The following is a 25,551-nucleotide window of genomic DNA, read 5'->3' as shown; positions in this document are numbered from 1 at the left end:
CTGGAAGTTTCCAGGGAACCGATCTCCTGCCCAGTTGTCGCTAGCGTGGACAACTTCCGTGCTAGAGCCTCGGAAAGCGTGAGGTTTGCCGAATTTGGCCTTGACGGACACGCTCTTCCTCTGAGCCCTCCCCACTCATGGGTTGGGGAGGCAGCCACTCATTCCTCCTCCCTGTCTTTCCAGAAGCCGATGGGGTCAGCTTGCTGAAGGCAGTCTACATTTGTTTTATTATGGGACAATAGTGGAATTAACAGGAAGCATGAAAATCAGAGGGGGACTCATTTCTGGTCCGCCACGCAGGCAGAGCAGCAGGGCACAAGGGGAAGACTTTGGCTTTGGGGGTTGGATGGCATGTGACCTTGGGCAGGTGGTCGAACTTGTCTAGTCCCGGTCCCTTCTCTAATGGGGGGGTTAATAACACCCCCCTGCAGGATGCTGGCTCTCACATGACCAGTATGATGCCTGACACACAGTAGGGATATAATCAATGCTTTAGTGGTGTTGATATTTACTTTTGTATGAGCCCATCTGGTCTGTGTCTCTGTACTTCCAAATCGTGCAGTAAGTATGATGATTGGGCCAAATGCGTGACTCAAATTTACCATATGCTGGGCGTTGTCCCAAATTCTTTGCTCGGTGTAACTCACTCATTTAATCCTCACAACAGGTCCTCGAGGTGGCTGCTATTGTCACCCCCATGGCACAAATAGGGAAACTGAGGCACAATTAACTTGCTGGAAGTCACACACCCGTAAGTACTGGAGACAGGGTTGAACCCAGGCGGTCTGGCCCCAGGCCTCTGCTCTTATCCTCTATGCTCTGCCGCCTGCGCTCAGGAGAGAATGAGAAGTGGGGACAGAGACAGGGCGGGATGGAAGCCCAGAGGGTAGGCAGCAAGGTGATGGGGGCTGTAAATGAGACAAAGGTTGTCTGGTTCAAGCACGCAATGACCCCTAAATGTGCCTTGACGGGCACTCACACGCGCGCACACATACCTCCTTCCTTGGGAGGAGGCAGGGGAGTCTTAGGCACTTAGGGAAGAGTATGTGGCCAGCCCAGCACTGAGCCGTCCCCTCCCTCGCCGACTGCAATGCCTCATCAGTTTTCCCTGCATGCCAGAGACAGGCAGAAACGCCTTGTCAGGGACCACAGAGATGACACGGAGACAGCAGTACAAAATAGCAGGGAGAAAGGCAGCGAGGAGAGACAGAGAGAGAGAGGGGAGGCACCGGTGGCTCTGTAAAGGAAGAGCCATTGTCCCTCTCTCGTCCCTTGGCAACGGACATGGTTGCTAGGCTGCAGAGCATCCAGCCCAGCTCGCTACGTGTTCAGATTGCTGAAGGGTCGCCTTCCTGGTCAGAGGCAGCTCAAGACTCAGCACGAGGTGGTCCCATCACCAGAGCCTAGAGACCAGCCAGGGGCTGCAGTTTGCTTTGGGGCCTCCTCAGCAGGCTGGTAAGTGACAGAACACGGTGGTCAAAAAAGCATTTCTCACCAGTAAAACATTCATCAGGTTCCGAAACAGGCTGTTGCAATTTCTGACACAGAATGTCATACTTTGCCCCTTGCAGAGATGTATATGTACTCCTAGCTATTTTAGAAAAATCTTTCTTCTGCCCTTTCTTCTATACAGAAGGGATTTTAATAGCCAGGCTATTTCAAGAGGCCCCAGTTTGTTGGGCAAACCAGCAAGATTTTCATTTTGTAAAACTGAATTAGCAGCAAAACAACAGAATGATAAGGGGCAATGAGGCTGCAAGGCTGTGGCCAGAGCCACATGCTCACGGACTGCAGGACTCCATTCACATTTCATCCCATGCAAAGGACACACTCCACCTTCGCCGTGACCTTGAGTGGGTGACTTAAGTTTTTTGAGGCTCAGTTTACTTATTCCTAAAAAAACGAGATCAAACCACTTTCCTCATAGGGCTATGACAAAGGTCAAGTGAGATAATATGTGTATTATCCCTTTGAAACCTATAAAGGATGACACGAAAGGATGGTGATATTTTTCTTCTCCGCTGTTGTTCCTGTTACCGGAAAACACCGTCCCGGGTGATTAGGGCAGTCTCTAATTTGGCAACACATTTGTCCAATCAGCACGACTATTTAGAAATATTATCCAAGGCTTGGAAACAGAGTAAAAGATGGCTGCATGACATTGAATGTGCCAGACCTGGTCTGTTCTCTAAGGAATGATAGACAGTAGGAAGGTAGGATGATTTTCTTTCACGACCAGCAGAAAAGACTACCCCAAAGCTTGCAGTTGCATTTTCTTAGAGAACAGTGGTTCTCAGGGTGTCGTGCCCGGACCAGCAGCATCGGCACCGGCTGGGAATGTATAAGAAATGAAGTTTCTCAGGCTCCACTCTGGGGGAGTCACAAACTCTAGGGGTGAAGCCCAGCATCGTAAGGTTCCTCTGTTACACGCTCCAGTTTGAGAACCACTGTTGAGGACAGTAACCGAGTTTTAAAGCAATAATTAGAAAATCTTATTTCATCATTCCCTTTTTTCCACTGATTATCGAAATCCCATTTCCCCATGTCATCTTTTGACTTATGTCTTCCTGTTGTTCCCTTGTTAATAAGTTAAATAAAACTTTGGCGTTGCTATTTTGGTTGTTGTTGTCATTGTTAAATTGAGATAGAACTGACACATAACATTATATTAGTTTTTGGTGTACAACATAATGATTTGACATAAATATATATATTGCAGAGTGATTACAATAATGTCTCATTAATGTCCACCACCGTTCAAATTTGCCTATCACCCATCCCCATCTTTGGCCACTACCAAGCTAACCTTTGCATCAATGAGTTTGGGTTTTTTGGTTTTCTGTTTTATTTTAAATGTTAGCATAGGTTTTTTAAAAAAGTTTATTATTTTTGAGAGAGAAAGAGAGAGCACAAGCAGGGGAGGAGCAGAGAGAGAGGGAGACAGAGAATCCAAAGCGGGCTGCATGCTGTCAGCACAGAGAGTCTGACACAGGGCTCAAACTCACAAACCGCCGTGGGATCACGACCTCTGCCCAAGTCTGACGCTTAACCGACTGAGCCACTCAGACACTGCTGTTTTCTGTTTGGTTTTTTTTATTCCACATGTAAGTGAGATCATTCGGTATTTTTCTTTTCTGACTCCTTTCACATAGCATAATGCCCTCAGGGTCCATCCATGTTATGGATTTCCTTTTTTATGGCTGAATAATATTCCATTGACCACAGTAGAGAAAATGTGTTGCGTCTATATAAACACAACGGAATGTTATTCAGCTATAAAAAGAAATCCTGCCATTTGCAATCCCTAAGGATCTTTCAATACTTTCAAAACATTGTTCCTTTGTTCCCCAGTATATAATGTCTTGTTTTTCTCTAGCAGCTATCAAGATTTGTTCCTGGGGCACCTGGGAGGCTCAGTCAGTTAAGCGTCCAACTCTTGATTTAGGCTCAGGTCATGATCTCACAGTTGTGGGTTTGAGCCCTGCCTCGGGCTCTGTGCTGTTGGCATGGAGCCTGCTTGGGATTCTCTCACTCTGCCCCTCCCCTGCTCAGACTCTGTCTCTCAAAATAAATAAATAAAATTAAAAAAAAAAGGGATTTGTTCTTTATTATTTATTTTTAGTAGTAAACCATGTTTGTGCCTAGACATGTTTTCTTCACACTTCCTCTACTTGGGATTCAATGGCAGTTTAGAATTTGTACATTTATATCCTTCACCAAACTGGGGAAAATTTCTACTATTATTTCCTCAAATATATTTTCACTCTCATAGTCTCTCCCCACTCCTTCTGGGACTTGAATGACACATATGTTAGGCCTTTTGATATTGTCTCACTGGTTTGTGAGGCTCTGTTCAGTTTTTCAATATTTTTTCCTTTGTTCTGATTGGATCATTTCAATTGATCCATTTTCTTTATTTTTATTTTGTTAATGTTTATTTATTTTTGAGAGAGAAAGAGAGACAGTGTGAGTGGGGAAGGGGCAGAGAGAGAGGGAGACACAGAATCTGAAGCAGGCTCCAGGCTCTGAGCTGTCAGCACAGAGCCCGATGCGGGGCTTGAACTCATGAGCCGTGAGATCATGACCTGGACCGAAGCTGGATGCTTAACCAACTGAACCACCCAGGCACCCCTCCTTTGATCTATTTTCAAGTTTCCTTACTTTCCTATGTCATTCCTATTCTGGTCTTAAGCCCTGTTGGTGACCTTTTTATTGGAGATACCGTATCCTTCAGTTCCAGGACTTCCATTTGGTTTTATATATAGGTTGTATTTCCTGAGGCTATTTCCTATCTTTTCATTCATTTCAAGGATATTGTCCTTTCCTTCACAAAGCACAGTTATCATAGCCATTTTTTTTTTAATTTTTTTTTCAACGTTTTTTATTTATTTTTGGGACAGAGAGAGACAGAGCATGAACGGGGGAGGGGCAGAGAGAGAGGGAGACACAGAACCGGAAACAGGCTCCAGGCTCCGAGCCATCAGCCCAGAGCCCGACGCGGGGCTCGAACTCACGGACCGCGAGATCGTGACCTGGCTGAAGTCGGACGCTTAACCGACTGCGCCACCCAGGCGCCCCGATCATAGCCATTTTGTTCACCTCTGTCTTTTCTCTTGAAAATGAATTGTATTTTCATATTTTTCTTCATATGTCAAATCATTTTGAATCGTACCCTGAATGTTATAAATGTCATATTGTTTTCAGTATGGATTTTGTCATATACCTCCAAAGAGAGTAGATATTTTTGTTTCAGCTGGCACGAATTTAGAATTTAACTATTCCTTAGGTGGCAGCTTAAATCTCTGCTTGCTTTTTTTGTTCTACTTGGGCTGTTTGGAATTTGCCTCAGCCACGAATGGCTAAGTGGTCAACTAGATGCCTAGACAGAGTTTACACATAGACTCTGGGGCTCCCCTTCTCTCTCTCCTCACTTTTCGGTGGTTTGGTTGGTCTGTACTCTGTTCTCCGCTTCCTCAGTCAAGAAAGACGGGAGTCTTCTATCCGAGTTTCAGCCTCCCTGTTTGGGTTCCTCCGAGTGTAGCCTGCACTCAATGTATAAACCATAAAAAACAGGTTACTTCCTTTGGGCGGGTCCCAAACCTCTCACTTTGGTTCACTCTCCAACGCTTTCAGGTGTCTGTTTTTGTCTTGTCTCCAGAGATCATAGTTGCCATCTGAGGGACGGTTAGATCATCTTGGAAACATATTTCCATGGGTGTTTTACATTTCTTTAAATTTGAAAAATTAAAAAATTAAAAAAAAAAAACAGATACAGAAAGTAACATTTTAGACCACGGTAGTCTCATGGGTGGTGGGCAATACTGTTGAAGGCAAGTCTCTTAACATGTCATTTATTTTATTTTACTTATTTAGTTTTGAGAGAGACAGAGAGAGACAGAGCGTGAGTGAGGGAGGGGCAGAGAGAGGGGGAGACACAGAATCCGAAGCAGCTCCAGGCTCCGAGCTGTCAGTGCAGAGCCCCACGCCAGGCTCGAACTTACGGACCTGGACCGTGAGATCATGACCTGAGCAGAAGTCAGGCGCTTAACTGACTGAGCCACCTGGATGCCCCCCCCCCCCCCGTTTTTAACATGTTGTTTATTTTTAAAAACTGGCCAACTCCTATGTCTCCTTCTACACTTATGCAAGGCATACTAAACATTTCCGGATCCCCTCCACTATGACTGTCTGGGCAGGATTAGGGTGAGAGGTGTTTTGGAGTGTTTTCATACCTGGACTTTCCTTTATCTCTGCAATTTCATACTATTGTAATTGCCTGCTAATATTCCTATTTATTCCACTACATTGTGGGATTCTTTTTTTTTTTTTTAATGAAATACAGTTGACACACAATGTCCTACATTAGTTACAGGTGTCCGGCATAGCAATTCCACAACTCTGTACATTATGCTATGCTCACCACAGGTAGCTACCACCGATCACTATACAGCCCTATTACAATACCATTGACTGTATTCCCTATGCTGTACCTTTCATCCCTGTGACTTACTCATTCCATAACTGGAAGCTGTACCTCCCAATCCCCTTCACCCCTTTTTGCCCATCCCCCCATCTCCCACTCCCCTCTAGCAAACACAAGATTGTTCTCTGTATTCACCCGACTGTTTCTGCTTTGTTCAGTTTGCTTTTTAGATTCCACATATAAGTGAAATCATAGGTATTTGTCTGATTTATTTCACTTAGCATAATACTCTCTTGGTCCGTACATGTTATCGCAAATGGCAAGCTCTTAATCGTTTTTATGGCCAAGTAATACTATATTGTGTATACATACCACATCTTTATCTATTCATGTACCAATGGACACTTGGGTTGCTTCCATATCTTGTCTATTATAAATACTGCTACAATAAGCAAAGGGGTGCAGATATCCTCAAGATAGTGTTATTTTCTTTGGGTAAATACCCAGTTGTGGATTTACCGTCTCGTAGTATTTCCATGTTTAATGTTTAGTGTTTTTAATGTTTTCCAGTGGCTTCATCAATTTACCTACCAATGGGGAATTTTTTTCTTATTGAAGTGTAATTCACATAAAGTGTTATATTAGTTTCTCAGCGCTCATCAATATAAGTGTACTCCTAATCCCCTTTATTTCACCCATGCCCACCCCCTGCCCGAGCCCCCACCCCAGCCCCCCGTCAGGCAGCCACCAGCTTGTTCTGTTTTGAAGAGTCTAGGTTTTCTTTTTTCCTTCGTTCATTTGTTTTGTGTCTTCAACTGCGCATAAGTGAATTCATAGCATCCATTGTGGGATTCTCAAAGTAGGATATGATCTGAATCATTTCAATGCCCGGCAACTGCCAGACAGGGTACAAAGATGGGAGAGGCCTGAGGAGTCCCAGATGAGGGACTCCTACTGCGAACAAAACTGACAGCGAACCAGGGAGTACCTCCTGGGGTGGGAAAGCCCAGGCGGGGGCTCGGCACGGAGCCGGAGGCCAGGGGAGACTGCGTGGATTTGCAAGGCCCAGCCCGTGGCTCCGCCTCTTTGCGGCAGAGCTCAGGCCGGTGCAAACCGGTTCAGTGCCCCGACGGACACACCGCAGCACCCAATCCTCCGCTCGCCCCCTCCTCCCCAGTTCTCCTTGGGAGACCGGGAGTGGCGAGTGGCCAGCTTGGCCAGAGGCAGCTCTGAACCAGGCGGCCTGGGCTGACAGCTAACGACAACCACCGCTGGCGCTGCGGGGAGACCTGCGAGCCGGGGTGTAGGCGGGGGGCCGGCCCCCGTCGGCTCCGTGCCCCGCGGTCCACTCTGGTGCGGACTACCCCGGAGCCCGCGGGCTCGGGAGGCGGAGGGGTGGCGGGGCGGGCCCGGGAGCGGCCGGAGCCTGCGCAGTGCGGCGCCCGCGCCCGGCGGGGGATGACGTAACCTCCGCCTGCGGCCTCCGCGCCCCGCCCCGCGCCGCGCTCCGCGAACCGGGCGAGCGCTGCGCGGGCGGCGCCTGGCTGGCCACCGCCTCCCCCTTGGCGTCCGCGCAGCCGGGTCTTTGTCCGCCGGCCCCGCGGCCGCCCGCGCTTTGTTCCCGGCGCCCGTCTCCCGCCGGCCGGGGCGCGCCGCCGAGCAGCCCCCCGCGTCGCGCTGGCGTCGTCCTCGTCCCCCTCGCCGCCCCCCGCGCGCGGCCGGGCCTTGCCCCCCATGGTCTCCCGGCCGGAGCCGGAGAGCGAGGCCATGGACGCGGAGCTGGTGGTGACGCCGCCGGGCTGTTCGCACCTGAGCAGCTTCAAGGTGGACAACTGGAAGCAGAACCTGCGGGCCATCTACCAGTGCTTCGTGTGGAGCGGCACGGCGGAGGCCCGCAAGCGCAAGGTGCGACCCCCTCTCCCCCCGGAAAACTGCGGGCTGCGCTGGGGGCCGGAGGAGACCCCTCGTGCTGCAGCGCTGCCCGGCGAGCCGGTTGTGATGGGGCTTTTGGGCCCTGTTGGGGGCGAAGAGAAGGAAGGGAGGGCTTGCTAGTTTCTTGCCGACCCCTTTGGGCGGCGTTCGCAGGCGGGGTGGGGGGGGGGGGTAGGGCGCTTCTCCTTTCCAATTCCCCCCCATCCTCCCTCCGCCCCCTCCCTCCCGCGCCCTCTTTTCCCCTCCCCCACCTTCCTCCGCCCCTCCGCTGCGCGGGTGGGGACGGAGCAGGGGCGGGGTTTGGGGCGTGTCCAGTTCCGGGGGTGGGTGAGTGCAGATCTGGGAACCGGGAGGTTTTCTGTTCCAGGGTTGCGGTGGAAGCTTGGTCCCTAGGAGGCAGGTGTCCCACGTTCCAGCGCTGGGCCTCACCCGGGAATCTTCCAGGGCGGGGGAGGGTTCGGGGGGGGGGGGGATGGGGGCAGTGAAGAAAACGTAAGACAAAGAAAACTAAAAAGGGACAAAGACTCCGGGGACTGTTGGGTGGCCTGCTGTGGGCCAGCTTCTTGCCACCATTTTGGGCTCTAGAAGGAGTGTGCATCAAAGCTTACCTGGGTCAGGGAAACGGAACCACGTGTCGGGATCGGGAGTTGTTAGGGTGAAGCTACAATTGTCTTGGTGCCTGGGCAAAACACCTCACCGGCTCCCGGGTCCGCAGGAACGACTGTAGGGAAATGGCAGCGCCCCGCCTCATTTCAGATTTGGACGTGGGTGGAGGGGATGACCGTTGGGAATGGAACAAGTCAAGCCAGTGTTCAGACCTATATCCGGGAGAGCCACTTCGTTATCAGCACGGTTGTGGTTTGGAGAACCGCTTGTAGCTACGGAGGAATGGATTTACAAGAAAAGATCGGTCTGTTGGGAAGGTGGGAGAGTGGCGTGCCTTCTCGTTAAGAGGCTTTAGTCAGAAACTGATCGCCTCCAGTGACATGTTGAAGAAATTACATTTTTAGCGTTATATTTTTCAGATGTATGTCCTATTAGGCTTATTAATGATTTGGAAATCGGAAAATAACGGCATTCTTATCTGAATAAACCTTGGTACAGTGTGACGCGATTTTGCATATTAGGAAGGTTGGGAGGTGTATTAGGTTCCACCTTGAATAGCTTTTTGGTGGGGTGGGGGGGAGGGGGAACTAACATCCCCTAGGAATGTTAAGCACCCGTTTTATTTCTTTTTAACAGTAGCGGTGTTGGGAAGCATTACCTCTTAGAATGAACTAAAATCGGAAATGATTTCTATTAGGATCAGAGTGAGATTCTTGCTAATGGAATTATATGCTTTAAAAAAAAATAGCCTGGTTGAAACCATCAGCCTTCAGGTGATTGTATTGTTACCGCTGCATACTAGTTCATTGGTTGGGGTTTATATGATCTCTGTAAGATTCTTCTCCATAATGGATTAAGTAAGGAATCCCCTGCTTTTTGCTTTTTTCTTCTCTCTCGCCCCACCCCTGTAATATTTTAACAAAAAATTTTTGTTTAAGCGTCCAGTTTAACACATCGTTAACTTTGTCTCATTTCCTAAAGGAAGGAATCACTGTGTGTGTGTGTGTGTGTGTGTGTGTGTGTGCGCGCGCACGCGCGCGTGCGGGCACTCACTGTGTTTTGGATTAACCTTTAATGTCAGTTGCTTAGTTTGAAAGCTGTTGAAGCACATCTTTGTTATTCACTAGTAAGAACTGGAGCTACAGACAGGTAAGAGGTGGTGATAAATACTCTTCAAACTTCAGATCTGTCAGTGTTGGCAATACTTTTTGGTAGTATACCAACGAGGAATCTTAATGTCCTTCATCTTTTGTGCTCCAGACTTTGGGGGGGGGAGGCGGGTATTTTGTATCTTTTGGGTCCTATATAACTGCATTTCTAGCACTCTCTAGTGGCCCAGCCAAGGAAGAGTTGGTTTGACAAATCCTTTAACCCAGACCATTAGCAATGAACAATACACATTTGTCCGTTTGTGTGGGATTCTCAGCAGATCTGTAGGCTTAGTATATTTTTGGTTTTAACAATATGAAGTTTCCTACTAAAATATTTCAATTTAAGTTATAATATTTGTAAATAAAGTGACTTTTGAGGTTGAAGTCACAGCTGCAGCGTAACCATAGAAACGCAGCCCTGGATGAAAAGAGAATTAGAACTTTAAGTAGAAGCGTTAATGGTTTTTGTATCCAACTTTGATTCTTCTTTTGATGGGCACAGAGTGAGAAGAACATGATCAGATTTGATAACTTTCTATCCAATTTCGGCTTGGTTTGCAGTAAAACTTACCCACTACCGAATGTAAAACTGTTCCCACCATTCAGGAGTCAGTGCTACCACAGTGGACTCTGCATTTCTGGCATGTGTTAAATATAGCACATGTCTTACCGTTAGGGTTTTTGTGTGTGAAAAAGAAACTGGCAATAAAAACATCAAGAATTTACAGTGCTGCTGGTTATTATGACTTAACATAGTCTACGTTTTATTTTGAATATATGGACCCTTGGGAGAACAGGTCATATTTTTTAAATAATGACTCCTCTCTTTTTTGAACGACTTCCGTGACTAAAATTTTCCAGCCGCTTGTCCTCAAAACACAGCCCTCTTTGTAGCTGTAGTTAATTCTTTTATCAAATATACTTTGCCACAAGGGAAGAAGAGTTGTCAAACATACTGTGAGTATTTTGGATTATTATGGATTCTGGTTTCATTTGGTCAGTAATCTGGACAGGAAACTGCTTTGGAAGGCTCCCGAGGCACAAAATTTGGGGCCTAGAGCAACCAGCTCTTTGGGGTAGAAATTCTTAGGGAAATACTTTGTTTGAGACAGGGGCTGGAGAGAAGGAAACTTACCTAGCAAATGAAAACACCTGTCATTTGTTCTGTTTCTACATTTGTGGTCTTTTTTTTTTTTTTTAATGTTTTTTTTTTTTTTAAACGTTTATTTATTTTTGAGACAGAGAGAGACAGAGCATGAACGGGGGAGGAGCAGAGAGAGAGGGAGACACAGAATCGGAACCAGGCTCCAGGCTCTGAGCCATCAGCCCAGAGCCCGACGCAGGGCTCGAACTCACAGACTGTGAGATCGTGACCTGAGCTGAAGTCGGACGCTTAACCGAGTGAGCCACCCACGTGCCCCTACATTTGTGGTCTTTCACACCACCATTTAGATGTGGAATAGGTACCCTCTGGAAGAAAGTGGAATGATTCCCTAATTGTTAGACCTCTCATTTTCTCTTCAGTCCAGAGTCAACTCTGAGCCCTGGGTTTCTATCTTGAGGAATTGAAATCAGAATTGTCAAAACCCGTTAAATAGTAGGTATCACATAGTAAGATGATAAATATCTGCTTTAAATTTTAGAGTATTTGTGGATGCCTAATGATAATTCCTACACATAGGGTAGAGTCTGAACATACATAAAAGAATGCGTAAATAATTCTAGATGCTTAATTGTTGGTAAGTTTTACTGAGGAAGGTTAAAATTCATGAATCTGTGTATTTTAAAAAAACAGAAGTGACCGTGTGAACATGTTCTTAATGTGTAAAAATAAAACACCTTCCGGGCTTATTGAATATGTAAGGTGAGTCTTTTCTGGCTCCAGACAATATGTTTGATGCTTGGTCTTTCAAATTTTTTAAAAATTATAAACACATGCGTACATATAAAGCAAAGCCACACGTTTTTATTTATGTAAATATACATGCTGTGTATCTTGGTTCCTTTTTTCACTTGTTGCCCATAAATCTATTGAGCCGTGCAGTTAATACTCCATTGAGTGGAAATAGCGTTGTGTATTTTCCCCATTTTTTCAAGCTTTCAATTTGGAGAATTTACTAAGAATTTGTAAAACTTAAACCTGGTAATCAGTTTAAAGAAGGAATAATCTTAGGAAGATATTTTTATGTTTTTGTTTGCTGAGATACTGAAATGTGATTTGTCTACTTGACATCAAACCTGAGATGCGTGTAAAAAAGTGCACTTTTGGGGTGCCTGGGTGGCTCAGGCAGTTATGCCGCTGACTTAGGCTCAGGTCATGATCTCAATGGTTTGTGAGTTCGAGCCCTGCGTTGCACTCTGTGCTGACAGCTCGGAGCCTGGAGCCTGCTTTGGATTCTGTGTCTCCCTCTTTCTCTGCTCCTCCCCTGCTCACGCTCTGTCTCTCAAAAATAAATAAAGATTAAAATTTTTTTAAAAAATTAAAAGTGCACTTTTGTTTATGGAAAAAAATGGGGAGGGAGGTAGCTAAAAGGAAACATAAAAAACAATGTGCAGCAAAAGTTGAGGATAGTAGTTTTTAGAGTAAAAGTGGAGTGCCCTTTCATTTTGAATCTTTACAAAGCAACAGTATAGATTGTTAGCCTGTGGACACTTGCTTACAATGAGAGTAGCTCTTACAATCAGTGTTGTAGAAGTGTGGCTCAGGAGGTAGGAAATGGTCTTACTTATCTTGAGTGGTACTTTTGCCCTGTGTTTTAGGAAAAGATGTACTGTAGGACTCAACACTGGTCCTCTCTTTATCAGTGCTGCTTTAGTCCTGGAGTCTGAGATCCGAATGAATCTCTAGTACTTGAACTTTTTAATAGAAATCATCATTGCGGAATAACAGTTCTGCTGTTACTGGCTTAGACAGACTACATGGGGTGACAGGACACACTGGGAGGTCATAAACCGGGCGCTGGCCCCACCAGTGAAACAGATTAGTCCTCACTGACTCAGCCAGGCACTTAAACGTGATGGTGAGAAAGCCACTAAGCCCTTTGTTTTTGAACTTTTTAAGTTCAGTTCATTTGTTAGATATGTCTTTTTTTTTTTTAGGTAAACTTTTTTCTTTTCAAATTTTATTGCTTTGAGGAATGCACTTTTGCTTTATTTATCGATGCCGTGGATCTTTCAAATCCTTACAACAAAACACTATACAATTCATACGAAGCAGGGGACAAGTCATTGCAAGTAAAAGATCCAAAGCAGAAAAAAATTTTCCTTTTGAGATACTTGTAGATTGCCATGCCGTTGTGAAAAATAATGCAGAGAGGTCCCTGTACCCTTTACCTAGTTGCCCCTAAAGGTAATATCTTGCAAACTATAATAAAATATTAACAGTCAGGATACAAACGTTGATATATATCCTCTGTGATATAATCTGCCTATTTTATTCAGATTCCTCCCCTCCCATGTCCCTGATTGTTAACATCTTAGTTGCCATGGTACAATTTGTCACGACTAATGACCAAGCTTGATACATTGTTACTAACTAGAAATCATACTTTATTCAGATCTCATTAGTTTTTCCCTGATCTCCTTTTTCTTTCTCAGAATCCCACCCAGGATCCCACAGTGCATTTAGTTGTCACGTCTCCTTAGGCTCCTCTGGCTTGTGACGTCTTCTCAGACGGTCCTTGTGTTCGATGACCTTTGCGGTTTTGGGGGCATATTGCTCAGGTATCTTCTAGGATGCCCCTCGATTGGGGCTTGTCTGATGTTTTTCTCATGGTTCTTAGTTGTGGTTACAGGTTTGGGGAGGACCAAGTTCTGTCAAAGGTGATGCGGTCAACATGACTTAACACTGTTGGTGGTGAACTTGACCACAGGGCTGTCAGGCTGCTCTTCTGTGAAGTGGCTCCTTCCCTCCTTTCCCTACTGTCCTCTTTGGAACAGAGTCACTCTGCACATGTCCACTTGAGGAGTGGATGCCTCCTTGAGGCCAGAATATCTATAGAAATTATTTGGAAATTTTATATAGGAAATATTTGTACTTTCTCATTCCTTTAGTATTTATTCAACCGTGTGTATCAGTATGGACTCAGGGATGTTTTATACTATGGGTTATAATCCAGTGCTCTCTTTTGTTCCTCAGGCTGTTCCAGTTTTAGCCAGTGAGAGTTCTTCCGGTTGTCTTCTGTGTCACTTTGACATACCCTCACCAGTTTTTGGTCGGTTGGTGGTTGTTTTTGAGGACATCTGTCCTTTCTGGTACCGTCAGACTTTCTAGGCTTATATTATATATTTTCCGCCCCGGTCTTAGAATCTGCCATTTCTCCAAGGAGTCCTAGTTCCTTTTATTGGAGAACAGAATTAGAATCTATGGTTTGGGCAGTGGCTGTGCTTGTTGGTACCAATGTTGTGGCTTCTCAGCCCTCGGGGGACAGAGCTAAGAAACAGCTCTGAATTGGCTGGCATATACTAATTCACGTACACACAAGTCTATGGTTATTCACCTCCACTCCTATTAAACTATACCTGAGTTTGTAGTCATGTCTCCCAACTCTAATCCAGTACCACATGGGTCATTCCAGTCTTCTCCTTTCACTTATCTGTAACTTCTCTGTCCAACATAGAAAGCTGTCAACCATCCACGTACTTATCTGTTTAATTTCAGTGTACATGTATAGGGGGCAAGGGTAGGCCACCCCCAAATGTGACACTTTGGCATATTGTTTATTTTTGATTAAAAGTTCCTTAAAAACCACCTATGCAAGAACATTCTGATCCTCCTTTGTCTCCAGAAAGCAGGAAATAAATCTTCCGTGTCAAAAGGTACCCTCTTTGTACCAGGAGCTGAAGAGACATCTTTATGGTCAGAGGTGGGGAATTTAGAACCAAAAAGGCTGAACAACCTTTGTTGCTTTTTACCAGTTTACTACCCCAGCCCAGATTCTGTGTGGAATTCCTTCTTAATTGAAGTTCCTGAACATAAGTTTTTGTCCTGTCAATTCCTCTCAGATTTATTGTTTCTTCGTCTAAAAAGTATAAAAAGTACCAGTCTTTTTTCATTTCTTTGGGTCTTAATTTCAGTATTGGGTCTCCGTGTGCACATAAGTAAATTTTTTTTTCTTCTGTTAATATGTCTCGTGTCGATTTAAATCTTAGACCAGCTGGAAGGATCTTAAAGGGTAGAGGGAAATTTTTCCCCTTTAACTGTGGTTTCAGAATTGTTTATCTGCCCCCCCCCCCCCCCCCCCACCTTTGAGAAGCATCGTTAGGGTTAGGTATGGCTCCTTTGGGCTTTAGTTTTACACTCTCCACTCATTTCCAAGTTATTTAGGCAACTTGCCCCACACCAGTTACGTTGGAGTTATAGCATACATTTATTTGTAATATAATCAGATTGTTTTGTCATAGCCACACTCCATCCTGGCACCCTCTGACTGCCTAATTGTGCCTTAAAAGTTCACTGATTTCTCATTATGATGATAGTACTTGATGTTTACATAGTATTTTATATTTTGTAAAGCATTTTTCATATATAAATTCATTTTGGTTTTGTTACTCATGATACACTTTTTTTTTTTTACTCATGATACATTTTTTTTTAGGTAGGCTTGGCAGGTAAGTCTCCTAATCTATCCAAGGGCACTGATAGTGAACATCAAGTCTGAACCTTCAAATTAGATTAGTTTGAGTGTGGAGTTCATATTCCCCCTTAATTTATTCTGGAATGTTTTCCAGTATTCCCAAGTATACTCTAATCTCAGTAGAACACAGACCTGATATCCAGCCCACGTTGTCACCTGTTTGCAACTGATTAGGACCCCCTTCTTCGAGTTCAGTAATTTGTTAAAATGGTTCACAAAACTCAGGGAAACATTTACTCATGTTTACTAGATTGTTTTAAAAGATAGTCCAAAGGGTGCAGATGAAGAGGTGCTCAGGATGAGGTCCGGGAGGGTCCTGGGCACACGAGGGTACTGGATCCCGGGAGGGTCTCAGTGGAGGGTGCTTCACCCTCCCAGTGCGTGGGTGCATCAACCAACACACATGCCCTCTGAACCCTGTCTGTTAGGATTTTTATGAAGGCTTCATTCATAATGATCAGTTAAGGTATGATCGATTAAGCAGGCGTTGATCAAATCATTACACAGACATGATTGATCAAATCATTGGCCCTGTTGGTGGAGGTTGGGATAGGACTGAAAGTTCCAGCCCTCTGATCACACTGTTGGTTCCCTAACATCCAGACCCCACCCTGAGGCTCTCCCTGAGCTTTATCCCCTCATTAAGATAACTTACTGGTTGAAAGGGACTTGTTTCAATAACAAAAGACACCCTTTTCAACCTCTTCACTTAAACATTCCAAGGGGTTTAGGAGCTCTGTGCTTGGAACTTTGAAGGAAGACCAGAATACAGTATGTATTTTCTTATATCACAGTGATGTCACTGCCACATTTGTACCTTGAAGGAGTTGGACTAAATCTATTTTAGTTGAGATTCAGAGGCCCAAGTCTTGCTTTCTGAGACTGGGAAATTTGAGGAGATTGTTTAATTTCAGCTACGTCTTTGCCTTTTAGTGCCTCAGTTCATGTAGAAAATGTTGCGTCTTCCTGTCCCTTTGCTTAGATCAGAGTCTATGATGGTAAAACAGTATATTGAGCCCTTGAAAAAGTCATTGAAGAGAATGCGTAACAATTAAACATACCTTCTTTACAATTGTCAGACTTTAATAGACCAGTAGTAGTTCCGGTCACGGGTAATATGTGAAATGTGCATTAGTTCTCAAGGTGCTGTCTCCTGTTTGTAGTTTTCTTTAAGCTGGACTCAAAATTCACTGCACCCCTGAGTCATCCTATGGGTGAGTCTACCTGTATTTGACTTAAAGGGCCATGCGCCTTCTGCCCCCTCCGATCCTTCTTGGGATAGTGAGGAGGGTGTGAGAAAGGAGATAATAGAGATTAAGGTATCCAAAGAAATGCTGTTAATATTGGGGCCAAATGAATGGACTTTCAGTGCATTTCTTGTACTATGTAAACTCAGAACTGTTTTTTTTTTTTAAGTTTTTATTTTTTTTTAATGTTTATTTTTGAGTGAGAGTGAGAGACAGAGAGTGAGCGGGGGAGGGTCAGAGAGAGAGGGAGACTCAGAATCTGAAGCAGGCTCCAGGCTCTGAGCTGTCTGCATGAATGGTGAGATCAACCGACCGAGCCATCCAGGCGCCCCTTTGAATTCTTATTTAAATTCCAGTTAATTAACATACACTGTAATATTCGTTTCAGGTGTAAAATACAGTGGTTCAACACCTGTACATCGCCCGGTGCTCATCCTAAGTGCCCTCCTTGACCCCTGGCACCTATTTTTTTAATTAAAAATTTTTAATGTTTATTTTTGAGAGAGGGAGAGACAAAGTGTGAGCAGGGAAGGGGCAGAGAAAGAGGGAGACATAGAAACCGAAGCAGGCTCCAGGCTCCCAGCTGTCAGCACAGAGCCTGACTTGGGCCCAACTCATCAACAGTGAGATCATGACCTGAGCCAGAAATTGGATGCTTGACCTACTGAGCCACCTTGCCCCACCCCACCCCCAGCACCCATTTAACACACCCCCAGCCACCTTCCCTCTGGGGACCATTAGTTATCTATAGTTTGGAGTCTTTCTTGGTTTGTTTTCTCTTTTTTTTTTTTTCCTTTGTTCGTTTGTTTTGTTCCTTAAATTCCACACTTGAGTGAAATCCTATATTTGTTTTTCTCCAGCTTATTTTGCCTAGCACAGTCCTCTCTAGCCCCATCCCTATAGCTGCAAACAGAACTGTTAAATCATTGATCCTATCTGCTTCTCCTATCGATAAAAATCCCCGTTGCGTTTCAGGATTACTTGTGGGCTCCTGAATCTACTTGAAGTAACTCCTAGGAGAAAGGGATTTAATACAAAAATCTTTCCGAGGACTCCAAGAGCAGTAGATTCCAGGTTGAGTTTCCTGGATCCCCCACCAGCCTCCGGAATCCCTCTGCCTCTGCAGATCCAGGACTGTGTGCAGTGCCTCCCTGGCAGGAAGCTGTAAGATCAGCTGATCGGGGAAACCTGCCGTCTGCGGCAGCCAACTGTTCCAGAAAGCAGATGTCCCTGTGCCTCTCCCTGGCCCACTCAGATGGCCGGTGTGTGGTGCAGGGGTGTCTAGCCTTTGCAGGAGTTAGAATAATAATAGCTAACGTCAACCCTGTATTATTTCCTGCAGCTGCTTTAGCAAGTGACCACAAACTGGTTTAGAACAAGTTCTGGAGGCCAGGATCCCAGAATCTGGTGTTGGCAGGACCACGCCCCTCCAGGGGGCTCTGGGGACAGGGGAACCACTCCTGGCCTGCGGCCGACCCGGCCCCATCCCCTCCAGTTTCTGACCTCCTCTTTCAGCTTGCCTTCTTTCCTGTGTATGGGGTCTTTCTCCTTCAAGGACACTCAGGATGGCATTTAGGGCCATCCCAGATAATCAGGTATAATCTCATCTCAAGACCCTTAATTACATATGCAAAATACTTTTTTGAAATAAGGTAACATTCACAGGTTCTGGAGATTAAGACAGGGACACACCTTTTTAGGGAGCCACTGTCAGCCTTACAAATCCCATGGGCGGTGTTCTCAGTCCATGAAAAGCATCGAATCTTTTAACCCTCGTAATAGCTGTATGAGGTAGATACGTGTCCACATTTTTACTTTATTTATTTATCTTGATAGAGAAAGCATCCCAGCCAGGCTCTGCACTGCCAGAGCAGAGCCAGACGTGGGGCTTGAACTCATAAACTGTGAGATCATGACCTGAGCCAAAGTTGGATGCTCACCTGACTGAGCCACCCAGGTGCCCCGAGAACTGGTCTCTTAATTGTTGAATCCATCAACTCAGTAAAAGGCCTTCACTGGTAGGTGCCCTGCAGTTGAGTGTCCTGGGTTTTACACACATGAACAACGGTCACCCAGAGGAAGCAATTAGGTCCATGTGGAAACGCTTTTCCTCCTTCCCATTTTGAGTTAATTCTCTTGACTCCATATGAATTGAGTTCACACCCCTTGTAAGAAACACTTGTTCTATAGAATTCCATAGAATTGAGCTTCTGCTCTTGTATACAGACCTTTCTGACTTCCCCAGTGTTCACTCACCTGATGTGGTTCTCCTTGTAAATTTCATAATATTTGGTTTGTGTTTCTCAGCTTAACCATATATATTATCTCTGTGTTTATTATTTTGTATTATGGGTTTTTATTCCTATTAACTTTAATTTTTTTATTATATTAATGTTTTTTATTTATTCTTGAGAGAGAGAGACACACACAGAATCCGAAGCAGGCTCCAGGCTCTGAACCATCAGCACAGAGCCCGATGCGGGGCTCGAACTCATAAGCCATAAGATCATGACCTGAGCCGAAGTTGGACGCTCAACCGACTGAGCCACCCAGGGCCCCTTTTTATTTCTCCTCTTGAAGAAGCATACTCCTTGGTGAATTTCTGTGAAGTGAACTTGTTCATGTCCTGGCCGCACAGAGGAGAGTTGACACCCAACGCTCCAGGTGTCCCCTTTGATCCCCTTCCTGGTCCCAACCCTCCTCCCTCAGGAGAATCTACTATCCACCCATGCGTGACCATGAAATTACCTCTGCTGGCTTTAGGACTTTGTATGACGGTAGCCGGCAGTATGTAATTTTCTGTGGCCAGCCGCCTCCGTGCTCTGTTGTGAGGTCATCCCTTGCTGGATGTACCGTGAATTCCTTTTCGTTGCTCTGGTACCCACTCAGTGGCCCTACCACAGCTTATTCTTCTTGCTACAGATGAATATTTTATTATTTTCACATTTGGGGTATTACCATTATGGTACTCTTTTATGTGTCTTTTGGTGTCCTTGATATATGTATTTCTGTCATGTGTAAGTTCCCACTTCTCTTATACCTAAACTTAGGAATGGAATTAATTGAGTCTTAAGGTATGTATTATTTAATAGTTGTTTTCCCTTGATTTATTTTAAAAAATATGAAACCTACAGAAATAGCAAGAATACTAAAATGAGTATCATACACATCTATCTAGATTCAGCAGTTGTTTGTTTTGGGGAATGTTAGGGTTTGAATGAGGTGGTGTTTGTTGGCCAGAGTTCTCTTTTGCCTTTTCAATTAACAGAAGTGATCTCTGGGGTGATACTTTGAAATTAAATATCTAGTGCCCCAGTACACTTATATACAGACATATGTTCACACATCCACATGTGTACTCGGGCATGCACACACGGATATGTAAGTCATTTAGTGTATTTTTTAAAATATAATTTGTCAGCGTGCCTGGGTGGCTCAGTCGTGCCTGGGTGGCTCAGTCGGTTGAGCTTCCAACTTCGGCTCAGGTCATGATCTCACAGTTGACGAGTTTGAGCCCGGCATCGGGCTCTGTGCTGACAGCTCAGAGCCTGGAGCCTGCTTCTGATTCAGTGTCTCCCTCTCTCTCTGCCTCTCCCCTGCCCATGCTCTGTGTCTCTCTGTCTCAAAAATAAAGATAAACATTAAAAAAAATTTTTTTTAATAAAAAAAATAAAAAATACAATTTGTCAAGTTGGCTAACATACAGTGTATACAGTGTATCTTTTTAAAATTGAGTTGAAATTCACATAACTTAAAAAATAACCACTTTAGAATGAAGTATTCATGGGGTGCCTGGGTGACTTATTCAGTTGAGTGTCTGATTCCTGATTTCAGCTCAGGTCACGGGATTGAGCCCTGCATTGGGCTCCACGCTGAGCATGGCGCCTGCTTGGGATTCTCTCTCCCCTGCTTGTGCGTGTGCGTGCGTGCTCTTTCTCTTTAAAATAAAAAATAAGTAAAATAAAATTGAAAATTTGAAAATAAAAAATAAAATGAACAATTCAATGTATTCATAATGTTGTACAGTCATCATCCTAGCTCTACCAACTTTCAAATCACTTTCATCTGCTCCCCATTCTCTCTCTCTCCCAGCCCCTGGCCGCCTCTAATGTCTGTTCTGTCCTTTTGGATTTACCTCTTTTGAGCATTCTATATTAATGGAATCACACAATATGTGTCCTTTTGTGTCTGGCTTCTCTCACTTCGCATTATGTCTTCAAGGTTCATCCATGTTGTAGCAGGTATCAGAACTTCATTCTTTTTTATGGCCAAATAATACTCCGTTGTGTATGTGTAATATTTTGTGTATGCATTCATCCTTTAATGCACATTTGGGCTCGCTCTTCTTCTTTCTAACTATTGTGAGTGACCCAGTATTTTTCTACCCTGTGGTTTTAGCATCCATGGCTGATTCTTGCCTGAACCCATTATTACTGTGATGATTATAAAGTGAAGATTCTGCATTTGTATCTTTGTCCTTCCTCCTACATTGATTAGTTGGGAGTTCTGTGAACAAGTCTGTTAAGACTGTGTGTGTGTGTGTGTGTGTGTGTGTGTGTGTGTGTGTGTGTGTAGTAATATCAGAATGGACTTGGGGATTCTTTCTTATTCAGTGTATAATCCATTTTTTTCCTTCAAGTATTTATTTTGAGAGAGAGGGAGGGAGAGAGTCTCAAGCAGGCTCCACCCTGTTCACACAGACCCCTGTGTAGGGCTCGATCTCACAAACTGAGATCATGAACTGAGCCTAGATCAAGAGTCCGTTGTTTGACTGAGCTACCCAGGTGCACTGTAATCCATTCGTATTCATTTTTATGTTCAAATTGTACCAGAATTGCCTAGTGGGAATTCCTCAAGCTGGCTCCCATTCTTTCTCACTTGACCCCCTTGGTGTTAGAGTCAGTGGCTTATAAAAGGTGTCCATTTATGTTCAAACGTCAGTTCAAGAATTGTTCATGGCCAGGGTGTGTGGCAAAGTCATTCGTGTTTATGGATAATAGATTTGTGACATACATCAGTGGTGAACATGTCAGGGGTGCACCATGTAATAAAATCTGATTTGCTGCCTTAAAAGGAGTATTGAGGGGCGCCTGGGTGGCGCAGTCGGTTAAGCGTCCGACTTCAGCCAGGTCACGATCTCGCGGTCCGTGGGTTCGAGCCCCGCGTCGGGCTCTGGGCTGATGGCTCAGAGCCTGGAGCCTGTTTCCGATTCTGTGTCTCCCTCTCTCTCTGCCCCTCCCCTGCTCATGCTCTGTCTCTCTCTGTCCCAAAAATAAATAAACGTCGAAATAAAAAAATTAAAAAAAAAAAAGGAGTATTGAGTGGCGGGGGGAGGGGGGGGCAGGGAACCTGGGTGGCTTAGTTGGTGCTGACAGCGCAGAGCCTGCTTGGGATTCTCTCTCTCTCTGTCTCTCCCTCTCTCTCTCCCGCTCCCTCCCTCCCTCCCTCCCTCCGCCCCTCCCCCATTCATGCACACACTTTCTCTCTCAAAATAAATAAAACTTTAAAAAAAAAAGTATTGAGCTTGAACTTTACTTAAATGAAAAAGATTTAGCTGAATATTGAATATGTGTGTGTATTTATTTATATTTTAGGCTTTCTTTCCCTGACCTGATAATATCAGGACATGATAAATTTCTGTGTGCTTAAATGTTTATTTACTTGTGGGGTTTTTTTGTTTTGTTTTGTTTTTGAGAGAGACCACAAGCAGGGAGGGGCACAGAGAGAGATAGAGAGAGAGAGAGAGAGATTGAGAATCTGAAGCAGGCTCCAGGTTCTGAGCTGTCAGCACTAAACCCAAACAGAGCTTGAACCCACAAGCCACGAGATAGTGACCTGAGCTGAAGTCAGAAGCTTAACCGACCGAGCCACCCAGGCGCCCCTTCTGTGTTCTTAGCTGGAGCTGATCTGCTTCTTTGTAATTGCTAGTTTCTTTTTGTGCAGCTAAGATCTTTTTCTTTAGGCAGATTTTTCTTTCATGAAATTCTGCAAAAGAACAGGTGGCATATTTTTACATTTAAAATTCAGAGTTTAATTTTTATCTGTTTTAAAAACTGTGTGTAGGGGCTCCTGGGTGGCTCAGTCGGTTGAGTGTCTGACTTTGGCTCAGCTCATGATCTTGCGGTATGTGAGTTCGAGCCCTGCCAGCTCGAATCTCATCAGCTCATGATCTCGCGGTATGTGAGTTCGAGCCCTGCCATCGGGCTGTGTGCTGACAGCTGGGAGCCTGGAGCCTGCTTCGGATTCTGTGTCTCCTCCTCTGTCTGCCCCTCCCATCCTCATGCTCTGTCTCAATAATAAACGTTAAAAAACCCAAAACAACCTTTTTGTGTGTTTTAAGGGAAAATTATTAAGTGTGATAGTTATGTAATTATTCAGATAAGCTTATGTTTTCAGGGCAATGCTACTGTTGAATTTTCTTGTTCTATAGAATTGCATTTACTGTTTCAAGTTCTTAGAGGAATTTTTTAAAATCACGATAATGCCTTTAAAATATCCTGAGTGGTAAAAATAAAGGATACCTCTTAATCTTTCCTGTTCTTTCTATCTGTAATTGTAGTGAATGGCAGACAGATTCTAGCTTGTGGTGGTAACTAAGAATCTCCAGGAATCTGTTGTTTTATAGTATTTATAACTAACGGGGAATTTTCCTTGATACCTATATCATTTGTTTACATCAAATATAATTGTATATGTAATTTAAAAACATCCTCTGTATTCCTGAAAGCAGTCGCAGTGAATTAATCTCTTCGATTTGTCACTGGACGAATAAATAGATGATACAACTACTAACTATTAGTACGGCACTTCAGAAAAGTCTTCCACACAAACCGCAGCATCCTGTGGCCTTGCTTTAGACTGGTGGCTCTCAACCGGCAGGAGGGTGCTGCCTGTGATCTCGTGGGCAGAGGCCAGAGATGGTGCTGGCCATCCCGTGGTGCCCAGGAAACAGCCCACACCCTCCCGCACACACGCGAAGAGTTACCAGGCCCCACGTGTCCGTGGTGGTGTTACTGGGAAGTCCTGCATTGGGGGCGAACCTTACGGGGTTCTCAGAGGTAGCTTCTTCGTATTAACAAACATAAGTACTGACCATTGAGAATAATTGTTTCCCCAAGAAGAAATACGGTTTTAATGATCAGGTTTATTTATTTATTTATTTTTTAATGTTTGTTTTTGAGAGATACTGAGTGTGAATGCGGAAGGGGAGAGAGAGAGGGAGACACAGAGTCAGAAGGCTGCAGGCTCAGCTGTTAGCACAGAGCCTGATGCGGGACTCGAACTCGCGAACTTCGAGATCTTGACCTGAGCCAAAGTCGGATGCTTAGCCAGTTGAGCCATCCAGGCGCCCCTTAACGATCAGGTTTAAATTTGGGCCCAGAGATAAAACTACCTGCAGCTGAAAGGTGATGGATCAGCCCTGGCACCCTGAGAGTGGTGTGGGTCTGTGGTCCTCGGGATGCCCCTCGGGCCTTGCTCCATCCCGTGTTCCCGGGCAGGATCTGGATCTCTCCCCAGCTCCCGGCTGGGTGGGCATTCGGAGAACCTGACGTGCAGAAACGTCTGCGATTCGGCCACAGCGTGGTTCTGGCTCACCTAATTTGTCTTCCGACCTCGGGCTTCAGGCACTAGGCTCTGTTGTCTTCAAGGAGTTCATCCGTGCACCCTCCCTGCCCATAAGGCAGCTTCCATCTAAGTAAAAACTGTGGTTCGTGTTTTATAGTAAATGTGGTTTGAGCCTAGTCCCAAACCCTCTCCTCCCTCCACACCCTCTGTTCTAGGTGAAGGCACAGCCTGTCACCGCTGGGCTTGGCACTTGCCTTCTTCTTGTGTGTGCAGAGTGAAGCTTAGGAGTAGGCTGCCTCCAGGGTGAGGGGGCTGCTGGGGTAGGCGCGTCCCTGTCCACGTTCTCCCTGTGTCCCCCACCCCATGGTCACAAGCATATATAATAACTTTCTTTTTTAAAACAAATTTTTTTTCAACGTTTATTTATTTTTGGGACAGAGAGAGACAGAGCATGAACGGGGGAGGGGCAGAGAGAGAGGGAGACACAGAATCGGAAACGGGCTCCAGGCTCTGAGCCATCAGCCCAGAGCCCGACGCGGGGCTCGAACTCACGGACCGCGAGATCGTGACCTGGCTGAAGTCGGACGCTTAACCGACTGCGCCACCCAGGCGCCCCGTACAATAACTTTCTTTGGGTGTCGGAAGAGCCTAAAGCCTTTCCCCCACCCAGGGTGGGTTGGGGGGTGGGAGGGTTGTGAGGACTGAATGAGGTTAAGTCGTCTGAAACCCCCGGCACCAGGGTCTAGAGTGCACGTGGCGGGTAGTACGGCAGGCCCTTTCTGTTGTAACCTTCCCTTCCCCGGACCCTGTTCATTTTCCGCTTTCCTCCGTCTCCCTGCTTCCCGCCCACCTGTCAGAACAGAAGAGAATTGTATTCCGTGCTGCCGTGTCGGAGGTTGGAAATTGAATTTGATAATCTGCAGGGAGTTTATAGTGACTACGGTGTGGTTGTCATATTGTGCGAGAAAGCAGTGGCGTTCTTGGGTGGTTGGGTGTATGAGAATCCTAACGACTCGCAGTTGCTGAGATTAGAGTTTTAGGTTTCTGTGGTCTAGTTCTTGGCAACAAACTGTTTCTTTTTCTTCTTCTTCTTCTTCTGTATCGCTTTGACTCAACGTCCCTGTGTGTTGGTTGGTTGATTGCTTCTAACTTTGCTGTGGTCTTGTGACCTGGAATATCAAATGCACAGTGACATCCATGGTAAGGGTGACTAGGCTTGGAGCCGCCGGGCTGGGGTGGGGACAGGAGCTGAGAGGGTTGGGGTGCCCTGTCGGGACTCAGGAGGAGAACACGAAGACTTTGATGCCTCCTCTAGCTTTACGTGGTAAATGAGCTTTTTTTTTTTTTTTTAAAACATTTGTTTATATTTGAGAGATAGAGACAGAGCACAAGCAGGGAAAAAGCCGAGAGGAGGGAGACACAGAATCCGAAGCAGGCTCCAGGCTCTGAGCTGTCAGCACAGAGCCCGACGTGGGGCTCGAACCTGCCCC

The 25,551-nt window shown here is 45.3% G+C and overlaps 1 protein-coding gene across 1 annotated transcript in view; it reads left to right on the top strand.

Moving 5' to 3' along the window:
- The first annotated feature begins 7,443 nt into the window (after window positions 1-7,443).
- The window catches only part of USP22 (ubiquitin specific peptidase 22), a 45,136-nt gene continuing 27,028 nt past the window's right edge, over window positions 7,444-25,551 (top strand). Inside the window, exon 1 of the mRNA XM_047832579.1 lies at window positions 7,444-7,828. Coding sequence (XP_047688535.1) covers window positions 7,658-7,828 — 171 coding nt within the window. The 5' untranslated portion in view covers window positions 7,444-7,657. The remainder of the gene's footprint in view (window positions 7,829-25,551) is intronic.

The sequence above is a fragment of the Prionailurus viverrinus genome, chromosome E1 (assembly GCF_022837055.1).
Source record: "Prionailurus viverrinus isolate Anna chromosome E1, UM_Priviv_1.0, whole genome shotgun sequence".
Classification (NCBI taxonomy): Eukaryota; Metazoa; Chordata; class Mammalia; order Carnivora; family Felidae; genus Prionailurus; species Prionailurus viverrinus.
Note: the sequence above shows the minus strand (reverse complement) of the source record. Positions and strands in the feature narration are given on the sequence as shown.